The 11545-nt window shown below is 51.7% G+C and overlaps 3 protein-coding genes across 3 annotated transcripts; all 3 read left to right on the top strand.

Annotated features, from left to right (window-relative positions):
• Positions 1-94: 94 nt before the first annotated feature.
• swr1 (putative SNF2 family helicase/ATPase (Swr1)) lies at positions 95-5149 on the top strand (the record flags this gene model as incomplete). The annotated part of the gene is made up of 1 exon (XM_058517442.1): positions 95-5149. The coding sequence occupies one exon, from the start codon at positions 95-97 to the stop codon at positions 5147-5149; it is 5055 nt and encodes a 1684-aa protein (XP_058371088.1).
• Positions 5150-8351: 3202 nt separating this feature from the next.
• N7446_008696 (Clr5 domain-containing protein) lies at positions 8352-9484 on the top strand (the record flags this gene model as incomplete). Its single annotated transcript, XM_058517441.1, has 2 exons — positions 8352-8479; positions 8536-9484. 2 exons carry the CDS (start codon positions 8352-8354, stop codon positions 9482-9484), a joined length of 1077 nt encoding a protein of 358 aa, XP_058371087.1.
• A 437-nt stretch (positions 9485-9921) lies between these two features.
• Positions 9922-11013, top strand: N7446_008695 (NADPH:quinone oxidoreductase family protein; the record flags this gene model as incomplete). The annotated part of the gene is made up of 2 exons (XM_058517440.1): positions 9922-9954; positions 10012-11013. The coding sequence occupies 2 exons, from the start codon at positions 9922-9924 to the stop codon at positions 11011-11013; spliced, it is 1035 nt and encodes a 344-aa protein (XP_058371086.1).
• Between the last annotated feature and the right edge of the window lie 532 nt (positions 11014-11545).

The following is an 11545-nucleotide window of genomic DNA, read 5'->3' as shown; positions in this document are numbered from 1 at the left end:
GCTAATGCCAAAATATTTCACTCTGACCGCGCCATTATTGGGATAACTGGGGTCACCTGCCACAAACGGCCCCTGTCGTCTGCGACTATAAGTCATGCAAAACGGCAGCCCCGACGACCCATCAACTCAAGATGAACGCGTAACTCCTGTGCCTGATCTCATACCTCTCAACGGGTCTGAAATCGAAAATACAACGGTTTCTGCCCCCCACGAATCGATCCCTTCCGAGCCGAAAGATGTCGAAGCTGTCCCGCAACCCGAAGAGCCCCCATCCAAGAAACGCAGGCTTACAGATTCTACCTCATCGCCACGTTCAACCCCACGGCCACCATCTCCGCCCTGGAAGAAAGCTGGTTTCGATGGCCCGACGTCGTTCTTGCTTGAAGGGAAGCGCAGGTCTTCGCGGACCAACGCGGTACCTGTCGAACCCCAACCTCCATCAGATAAGAGACACACGCGGGGATCGCAGAAGCAGCATGGCAGGTCCGCTCGCGATAGCACAAAACCGGTCACTTCCTCGCCATTATCCGTGACGCAGTCACGCGCCGAACTCAATGGAAAGCTAGGTGGCAAGCCGACTGCCAATGTATCGCCCAGAACCCCATCGTCGCGCACGGTGGCTACCAAGCCCCAACGAGTCTCACAGACGTCGGCTTCTAAAGCAAGTCATTCGCGCACACGATCTCGAAGTTCCGCTACACTTCCTCGTCCCTCCGGTGTCAACGTGAACGGGACCAGTTCCCGTTCACTCCGCGATCGACATTCACTTTCCAACTTAGCGCAAAAGGTCAATGGAGGCCCAGATGATGTTAAGGTGGATGGCGGTGAGCAAGACCAGAGCTCACAAAAAGTTCCACGATTACGGCTTAAGGTTGGCAAGCCTGTCCTTCCGATTCGACATCCCGGCCATATTCCACAGAAAAAATACGCATCATTCCGGGAATGGATAGACCAAGAAGACCGCTCGAACACACTGTCAAATGATGAGGCCATAATAGAAGCGCACAAGCGGCGTGAGGTCATGGATGCTGCGGAGTCTGGTGGACCGCTAAGCTCTGAAGTTTGCTCGGCATACCTCACTGAGCAGCAGGAGGAGCCCCCACCACAGTACTCACATCAGGATCATTTGGTTTCCCATGCGCTTTATTTCCAGAAGCTCCTCGACAAGGAACACAAACGTCACCGACAGACCGCCAAACTCTTCGCGCAATGGTGTGCAGATGCCTATCGGAAACGCCATAAAAACCCTGAGGATATTCTCCGCGAACAACAAGAGGAAATGCGCGGGAAACGCAAGCAGCTAGCCAAGGATCTCCAGAAGATGTTCGACTTAACCCGTGCCGAAATTGACCGGGTCCGTTTAGCACGCTGGGAAGAAGAGCGCAAAGTACAAGACCAGCAAGCTCTTGATCGTGCGATCCAAAAGTCCACAGCGCTGTTTGAGAAACGGCGAGCCGAGATTCTAGGCGAAGCTCCTAGTGATGCCCCCGCGACGAGTGATGAGGACCTCGAGTCTGGCTCCGAATCTGGCTCAGGTGAAGACGATGAGAGCAACATGTCGGGTTCTGAATCCGCAACCGATGACGAAGCAAATGTAGATGACGATGCTGCATTAACGGCTGAAGAACTCCGATTGAAATACGCCAACCTACCTGATGATCAGACCGACCGAATGTCCATAGTCTCTGGAACTACTGCGATGACAAACCCCAACGAATCCATGGACCCTGAAGCTGCCCTAGAAGATGTCGATTCACAAGTTACTCCCGGAGATACCAATCTTGATGACGTGGACTCGGTGCTCATGGACGACAGCGATGCCTCCACCGATATGGATGACGATATGGGTGATAGTGACGAGAAAGAAGATGACTCGGGTGAAGAGGATGATTCAGACGAAGATGGCGATGACAGATTTGGTCTGATGGGCTTCTTTTCCAAGAAGGAGATCTCTGCGCCGAAGGATGGTGAGGGAGAAGCTGAAGATGCGGATCCTGAGCCAGTTGATGTCTCGGACGACGAGCAATCAGATGAAGATGAAGATGATAGATCTGGTTTGCTTGGTTTCTTTTCCAAGAAAGACATATCCGCAATCAAGTATGACCAGGACGTCAAGGAAGCAGGCACAGACCTTGAGCAAGACGACGAGGAGCTCGACTTCGAGGATCAGGATGAAGTCTCTCTTGTTCCAAACGGGCCAACAGCCAGTGAAGGCAACTCGCCAGAAGGAACGCCCTCATATATTGTCAATGCCTCCGAAGCTTCTCCTGCTACTGGTGGAGAAACACCTGCCATGGATACCCCGATGGAAGACGGACCCACTGATACAGAAGTCGAAGAAGCCACCCCTGTTGGTGCCACAGATGACACTGATCAAGACCAGCCTATGGAGGTAGATACCGTCTATAACGGTCAACCCAGCGGCGAACTGTCCAGCGAGGCTTCGCCGGGAACATTTGCAACCAAGCCATCTGAACCCGAGTCCGTGTCTTCGGTAGAGCCTGCCATGGAGAAGGCATTGCAAACAGCCCACTCACCTGCTCCTGGTATGCAAACGCCTATTCCATCACTCCTCCGCGGCACGCTACGTGAATACCAGCACTACGGTTTGGACTGGCTTGCAGGCCTCTACAACAACCACATCAACGGTATTCTAGCAGACGAAATGGGTCTGGGTAAAACGATTCAAACAATTGCCCTGCTCGCCCACCTTGCCGTGGACCATGGTGTCTGGGGCCCACATCTGGTAGTTGTTCCCACCAGCGTGATGCTCAACTGGGAAATGGAGTTCAAGAAATGGTGTCCAGGTTTCAAGATCATGACATACTACGGTAACCAAGAAGAGCGCAAGCAGAAGCGCCGCGGCTGGACAGACGATAACGCCTGGAACGTGTTGATTACATCATATCAACTCGTCTTGCAAGACCAGCAGTCTCTCAAGCGAAGGAACTGGCACTACATGATTCTTGATGAAGCGCACAACATCAAGAACTTCCGATCGCAGAGATGGCAGGCCCTTCTCACGTTCAAGTCTCGCGCCAGGCTTCTCCTAACTGGTACGCCGCTACAGAATAATCTAACTGAGCTGTGGTCCCTACTATTTTTCTTGATGCCCTCAGACGGTTCAAGTGGTGGCGTTGAAGGGTTTGCAGACCTTAAGGATTTCTCTGAATGGTTCCGCCGTCCAGTAGAACAAATTTTGGAGCATGGTAGGGATACCATGGACGAAGAAGCCAAGGGTGTGATCACCAAACTTCACACCGTTCTTCGTCCGTATATCCTGCGTCGACTCAAGGCCGATGTCGAGAAACAAATGCCCGGCAAGTATGAGCATGTAGTCTACTGCCGGCTCTCCAAGCGTCAGCGCTATCTCTACGATGGCTTCATGTCGATGGCGCAGACCAAGGAGACGCTCGCATCCGGAAATTTCCTCTCCATCATCCACTGTCTCATGCAGCTCCGTAAAGTCTGCAATCACCCGGATCTCTTCGAAACTCGCCCCATCTCCACCTCCTTTGCCATGCCGCGATCTGTGGTAACAGATTTCAATGTCAAGGAATCTCTTGTTCGGCGAAGGCTCCTTTTTGAACACCCTCTCACCAAGATTGACTTGGATTTCCTCAACCTCGCCCCCGTGTCTCGCGAAGATATCTCGCGACGGTTGGCCGACGACAGTATCAGGCTCATGGCTATTGGTCCTTTCAAAACTCTTCGAGAACGCCAATACAATCGAACCAATTGGGAAATGGGCTTCGATGGCTCCAACATGCAAACCATTTTGGAATCTCTCGAGAACGCGTGCCGCAAGAGGCGAATGGCCGAGTTAGAGCGATGTCTCTACTTTGAAACCAAGCGCCACGGCCGTCGTCCTATCTATGGTAGCAGCCTCATTGAGTTCCTCAGGGCTGGCACCATGGAACATGCTCTGTCCAATGCACCATTACGGAAACGCTCGATGGCCGACTGGCTGTCGAGCCGATCCTCGGTGCTCGCCTCGATGATACTGACTGTCGAAGAGCGAGCTCTGGAAATGGATGGCTATGTTCAGAGATTCGCCTGTGTCACCCCTGCTGCCGTCGCTGCTGGCATGAACGAAGCCGCCTTGACTCCTGTTGAGACGCGGCTTTTGACGAATACCCGCAAAGACCAGCCCTACGATCCGTTCCATGAAGCACGGATGCGCCTCTCTATTGCGTTCCCAGATAAGAGACTTCTCCAATATGATTGTGGCAAGCTGCAGCGCCTAGACAAGTTGTTGCGCGACCTCAAAGCCGGGGGCCATCGAGCCTTGATCTTCACCCAGATGACCAAGATGCTCGATATTCTGGAACAGTTCCTCAACATCCATGGCCATCGCTACCTCCGGCTCGACGGAACTACAAAGGTCGAATCGCGACAGATGCTCACGGAACGATTCAATAGCGATCCTCGTATCCTGGCTTTCATTCTGTCGAGTCGATCCGGTGGTCTTGGTATCAACCTGACGGGCGCTGACACGGTTATCTTCTACGATCTAGACTGGAACCCGGCCATGGACAAGCAATGTCAAGACCGTTGCCACCGTATCGGTCAAACTCGGGACGTCCACATCTACCGCTTCGTGTCTGAGTACACTATTGAATCCAACATCCTCCGGAAAGCCAACCAGAAGCGTATGCTGGATGACGTGATCATCCAAGAAGGCGAATTCACGACGGACTACTTCACCAAACTGGATACCCAGGGTCTGGCCGAGAGCGACGAGCGCGACGGCCAGGACGAGGCCAGTGCCGCCATGGACCGTGTCTTGGGCAATCGCGTCGCGGGCACTCGCGTCTTCGAGCACGCAGAGGACAAGGAGGATCTAGATGCGGCCAAGAACGCGCAGAAAGAACAGGAGCATGCAGACGACGGCGACTTCGAGGAGCCCAGTGCTTCACATGGGACGCCTGCGCTGGTCGGCACGCCCCTGGACGATGGCTCTGGAACCCCTACACAGTCCGTACCCACCGAGGACCCAGACTTAGAGGTGCAGCCTGGTCACATCGATGACTATTTGTTACGCTTCATGGAGTGGAACATGAAGGATGAGCCCCTGGTTCTGCCTCCAGATAAGAGCAAGAAGAAATCCAAAAAGGGCAAGGAGCATCATCTCAAGAGGCGACGCTAGGAAGTCGTCGCGAGAGCGCATTTCTCGCACCAATGGCTTATTGTTTTCTCCACCTCAACCGTTTCACAATTCAATAGCTCGGAGCGCCCTGCCTGTTTGGCGATAGTTGCCTCCTCCCCGGTTGGAGGCAAACTTTGTGTATTAGTCTGTATAATGGCGTGGTTTTCTTTCTGAGCTTGTCTTTACTATTATTTTACTACTTACTATTGTCTCTTCTATTTGACCATCTCTATATCTCCTGGCTTTCCCTTTCTTGTTACGGTTAATCTGCGGTTAACCTACAGTAGACCTCCTTAACTACTAGTTAATTGCACAGTGGAGAAGAACTAGAAATAGACTTTATAGTGCGTCCGAAATAGCATCCGAAGTCGGAACCATCTAAATAAACCCGGAGCTGCTACCCAACTCGTTAAGTGGATCGGGGCACATCTGCAACCCAGTGCCTTGGGTCTCGTTGGGGTAGATCATGTTGCAACCGCCGGAAATATAGACCCTGGGCTTGGACCTGCAAGACTATAACGTTTAGCCCTGGAGTTTATTGTGGACGGCGTGGATCGCGGGGGAATTGCCTACTGTGCACTCCAGGTAGTTGGCCAGGCATATATTAAATAGATTGGTATGAGATCATGGCTGTTCCAGTATAACTGCTAGTGCAACTTTTAGTGTTGGTGAGTTCTTGGTACCGAGTTTATCGAGAGGAAAAAGTTGGACAGAGTTAGATGCAGGTACGTTTGGCGCACCGCAATTGGAGTCCAGTCGAAGCCATGTATGTCGTGTATCAGATAGAATGGTTCCAGTCGAACAGACAACGCAACGTGACGGAGAAGATGACGGCAGATCTGCTCGGGAGGCTTTCTCCCCTATTCTTCTGCCTGTACTCCAATGGAGAGCGGTGGGCCCGGTCGATCTTCCCCAAAGGCCAATTCCCACTGCCTCGGCAGGTTCTCTCCGAGCAGCCATTGAGCGGTAATATGAAGTGGGAAGAGTGGATATGGTACACTTGGACCTCGGATACGATGATTATACGAGCGGTGCGAAAGCATATGATTGTGACTTTAGGATTAGCGGAAATAATACCCAGGTGTGGTTCGTCGTTTCTTTTTGCATGATGGGGTCATGTTGGAGAAGATTCAAGACAATCGTTGCCCGAGCATTCCACGGGGCGAAAGATGTTTGGCTCTTGGAGATTAATCCCCACATGATCGCCACCAGTCGCCACCAAAACTGGGATAGTGTAGGGCTCTCGCAACGAGGATACTCAATTGAGTGAAAGACCCGCGATCCAAGCTTCGAAGCTTTTTCTCGGGCAACCTCCATGTGTTGCAGTAGACCCACGGTGATCTGGAGATCCCTCCAGCCCATTAATATCCCGGCGTGAACCCGGCTTGTGGCAGCCAGGGATTAGCGCGGACCGCTGGTGGCGCTGATTGACCAGGTCAAGCCCGTCAAATATAGTAGATAAAAACAATATTTGAGCATGGCCCTGTGAGAAAGGCGTGAAACGAAAGAGGAAAGTGCGGAATATGCGGAAATAAAATGCTAACAATAATAATACACTCGGAGTTTTTGCTTTTTTTCTCTGCTTTCTTTTTGCTTTTTCTCGACAAGTCCAGAACTGCTCCTGACATGCGTTAGTATTTGATTTTCTTTGTATGTCCCAAAGTGGATATGGTAGGATAGTTGCCTTGGAGTAACTCCGTAGTTTGATTGGAGATCCGCGCGGATGGAAAGCCCGGCGCGGGCCCTGTTACTATCCTTGTCCATCTGAGACGGTCTCTAACAAAGAGAGGCATTAGGTTTGGTCCATGGAGACCAATGCAAGGCGGCATTTCTCCAGATCCTCTGTCCCGACGTTGGAGCTTTAATCCATGGATTCGTGATCAGTTGAAGATATTGAACCACACTTCAACACCCGAAGGGTCGGTGAAGAATGTGACATATGCACGGAGAACAGTGATTGGCAGCGGGGAAGCAGATGCAGTGGCAACCCCTGCCGGGACCGTGCAGGTTCTGATTCTCCTCCATCAAGTAAAACGTTCTGTGTCTCAAGACTAACCTGGATTGTATATTATTTTGAGCCTGGGTGGTCTCCCATTGGGTGATTTTCCGGACAGGCAAAACGTGGAGCTTGCCAACATCCACTATTGAGGACCCGGGCAGATCGTTGACGATCAATTTGCCAGATCGATTGGCGTTCGCACGAACCGGTACTCCACGGGTGCCCTAGCCATTGGTCCGAGTCATGAGGGGCTGGACACTAGTCCAGACACCATCCGTCTTAGCGTATTCAGTTCAGAGGCGCCGGGACCAAGTTGAGTCCGGAGAAGCGTTCCCGGTAAGATGGATGGGGTCGATAGTGTTGGATCCCAGTTGGGTCCCAGGCACATGATGTGATGATCCTCCGAAGCTCACATGGGATGTCCAATATTCCAGGACGGAGTCAGGGTAAGGTTTCGAATCTCCAACGGCTTCCTTTCACTTTGGGAAGATTCACCGGGAGCCAGAACCACCAAGTGTCTTGTGTGGGAATCCCGAAATGATCGGCGACCACGAGGAGGGATCTAAGGCCAACTCCGCGGGTGAGAGAAGCTAGACACGGGGCTTATCAAGGCTAGGCGGAGACGCGCAGTAAATCACGATGTCTCCCATCTGACCGTTCTGGGTCTCTGGATCTCGGCTTCTTTCCGGCTCTTGATGCCGGTGAATCCATACCGGAATGGAATAGGTCGAACTGTAGAGAGAGAGAGAGAGAGAGAGAGATAATTTGTTGTCAGAGATGATCCATCCATTTCGGATGCTGGTATTGCTTTGTTAAGATGCGCCAAGCACTCGACTGGGCATAGTGAAGCAGATGTCAGTGAATGCCCTCAAGGGATCGTCGTAGATCCACATTAATAACCACGTCAAGGATGAGCTTCATATCGTCATGCAAATCTGGATGATCGACGGGGGGTTTGACAAGGCAATAGAGACTGGCTCGAACAAACACCTCTATATTTGCTCCTCCCCGGCTCTCTCCACTCTCTTATTTCCTCCCCCCCATACTTATATATTCCTGTCTCGCCCGTTTCCTGTCTCTCTTTTTTTTTTTTTGCTTTCGCTGATCATTGATCTTCTTCTAATTCTTATTCTTACTCTGCTTTCGTACCCTTCCCCTCCCCTAACCCCCTTTCCTTGGACAGTGAGTTTCTGTCCTCTGAGGATGAAGACTTCGATTTCATCGGATGTATGGGAGAAGAAAAAAGCGTTGATTGCAAAGTTGTATATGGAAGAGGAATGGCCGTTGAAGCAGGTCATCAAGCAGATCCGGTCCGATGATTTCAATCCAAGGTGCGTTTGATACATTCGTCCTCACCTGGCAGGATTCTCCTAACATCTTCTCTCAGTGAAACCCAACTACGAAGCAGACTGAAGAAATGGCGAGTCACCAAGCCGTCTCGTCAAACTCGCAAGAAGACTCAGGCCTCCAGTTCAAGCGCCGAGCCAGACTCAGACAGAGACGTGACCCGGAAGCCGTCTATTCAACGACCACTACCAAGAGATCCCCCAAGAGCTCGCCATGACTGGCCTGGAGCTCAGTCTATCTACACCCCCGTCTCAGAGGACGCCCCTCACAGCAAATGGAACTCGCCTCTCGCTCAGCAGCTCACCCCAAGCCCGTCGGGCGAACATGCCCTTGTCTCGGACCGCTCGGCAGTCCACTCCCACTCCTACCCAGACCTCAGCCCAACCACAACATCCTTTGAAAACGCTCACGCCTCCCCAGTGGGCGAGGCTCTCATGGTCAACACCACTTCCGCCGTGGCCCCGTCTTACCCTGCCTACCCTCTGTCTCCGGAATCATGTCTGCCCAGCCCTGGTGGCACTGCAAATACTACTTCCGGTGGCGTTGCCTGGCCTCCTCGTGCTGCCTCTGCCGATTACGGCCTCAACCCAGCTCAGTGGTACCAACTGCCCTTTGAGGCCATCACTCCCCCCAACGGCGTCGCCCAGTCCACTGCCCCCATGGCTCCTTCATTAGCTGGGTACCTCCCGCCTATCTCGGGTCATGCCTACCACCCCCAGTACTCCCATTACCAGGGCGAGACATCTGAGTACCACCATGGCTATGGCGACAAGAATTGGAAACGTGCCATGTCGTTGCAGTATGACATGGGTGGACATCCAGCCCTTGGGCGGGCTGAGCATCTAGAGAGGAAGCAGATTCATAATGGTCAGCCTCAGACAGTGATGTCTCCTTCTCATACGCAGTCTGGTCCGCAGTCCGTGATGTGTGCTCCCATGCCTTATATGGGTCAAGATCACTACCAGAAGCCTCCTGGCATTGGCTATTAGGGGTTCGCCTTGACTTTTCCTTTCTTATATTATTAAATACCTGTGATACCTTTTGATTTGAATATGTGAAATATGGGTGGTTGTTTTGTTTTGTCATACCCGGTATTGTGCTTTTGGGTGTTTATTTGTTTAATAGTCTGGGGGGCGTTGAACAGGAACTGTATATATTGATACCTCTGAATCCAATATTCTGTACTCTACATATACAGTGTCTGAGTATCTGAGTATTTTATGTTATCGGCGTTCTCTCCTTAGCCGCCAAGCGCCTCAGTTATCCGAGAAGCAACCTCGGCATCTTTCACGCGGGGAAAACCCAAGCTCTTTTCTGCAGCTCTTCTTCTCAATTATATCTGAATTTGTTCTTTCTTCAACCATTCCATCATAAAATTTAAAGATATCAATCTCAAGTCTCCATCAATACTAAGAACTGACTCAAAATGCGTGCCGTCCAAGTCAGCGAATACGTCAAGGTACCTACTAACTTAGCAACCATCTACAACCAACAAACCAAACTAACCTGTCTACAGGGCCCCCTAGACCTAAAAGTAACCGATGTCCCAACCCCAATCCCAGCAACAGACAAATACCTAATCGAAATCCACTCGGCGGGCACAAACTTCTTCGATATCCTCCAAATCCAAGGCAAATACCAACACCAACCACCACTCCCGTGGATCGGCGGCGCCGAATTCGCCGGCACAATCACCGCCATCCCAACCTCCTCCAAGAACCCGCGTTTCAAAGTCGGCGACCGCGTCTTCGGCGCCACACAGGGCGCCTACGCAACCCACGTTCTCGCACCCGAGCACACCCTCCTCCCCGTCCCAGCCGGATGGAGTTTCGAAGATGCGGCCGGCTTGTTCGTTACGGCGCCTACTTCCTATGGAGGTCTTGTTCACCGGGCTGGGGTGAAGGCTGGTGATTGGGTTCTTGTTCATGCCGCTGCTGGTGGTGTGGGACTTGCTGCTGTGCAGATTGCCAAGGCTATGGGCGCGACTGTTGTTGCTACTGCTGGGACGGAGAGGAAGAGGCAGATTGCGCGGGAGTTTGGGGCTGATTACGTGGTTGATTATGGGAATAGGGATTGGCCGGAGGAGGTGAAGAAGTTGTGTAAGGAGAAGAGGAGTGGCAATGGAGCTGCGGGTGTGGATATTGTTTATGATCCTGTTGGGATGATCGAGGCCAGTTTGAAGTGCGTGGCTTGGAATGCGCGGTTGTTGGTTATTGGGTTTGCGGCTGGGAAGATTGAGAAGGTTGCGTTGAACCGGGTGCTGTTGAAGAATGTTAGCTTGGTTGGCCTGCATTGGGGGCAGTATGCCAAGTTTGAGACTGGCACTGTTGGTGACGTTTGGAATGGGATCTTTGATCTTGTTGCTCAGGGGAAGTTTAGGGGCACTGCGTTCAAGGATGAGAGCTTTGTTGGGCTGGAGAGTGTGCCCAAGGCCTTGCAGGCGCTTGGCGGTCGGGAGACTTGGGGTAAGGTTGTTGTCAATATCGTTGGCAATGAGAAGGCAAAGAGCAGACTATGAGGTCTGCATTATGGGCTGAAGATGTACTGAGAAGAAATAGATTTCATTTCATGGTATATGAATGTAGTGCGCAAGGAGTCATGCTCTCGTAGACAAAGTTAACCCAGAAGGGAAGACTCGAGCAAGTATAACATGAACTATGAAGGCCCTTTATTGCTCTGGCAACTGATGAATTTCAAGTGAGCGCGAGATCCTCGAAAGAAACCCGGCTCGCAATCCAGCTCCAGTCGGTCGCGGTCACAAGACGTGACGCTGCGGTGACTGTCCTCCAGAGAGGGTCCTTGAATATATCCGGGTATGGACTGGGACAGCTGGATTGAGAAGTTGCGAATGGCAGATCTTGTCTGACGTGGATGTGAGACGGCGTATTGGAGGTCATTGAAAGGTTAACTGTGTTATCTGGAGCTGTTAGTGTTGAATAGGGTTATTGTTCGACAGACGCCATCAGAATACACATTAGATTCCGTAGAGACATTGTCTTACGCGGAAGAAGATTGGATGAGTGAAGAAGGAAGGTAAAAAAAAAGAAAAT

Source organism: Penicillium canescens, assembly GCF_028828765.1.
Source record: "Penicillium canescens strain IBT 15451 chromosome Unknown utg000005l_segment0_segment0, whole genome shotgun sequence".
Classification (NCBI taxonomy): Eukaryota; Fungi; Ascomycota; class Eurotiomycetes; order Eurotiales; family Aspergillaceae; genus Penicillium; species Penicillium canescens.
This window is presented reverse-complemented; position numbering and strand designations above follow the sequence as displayed.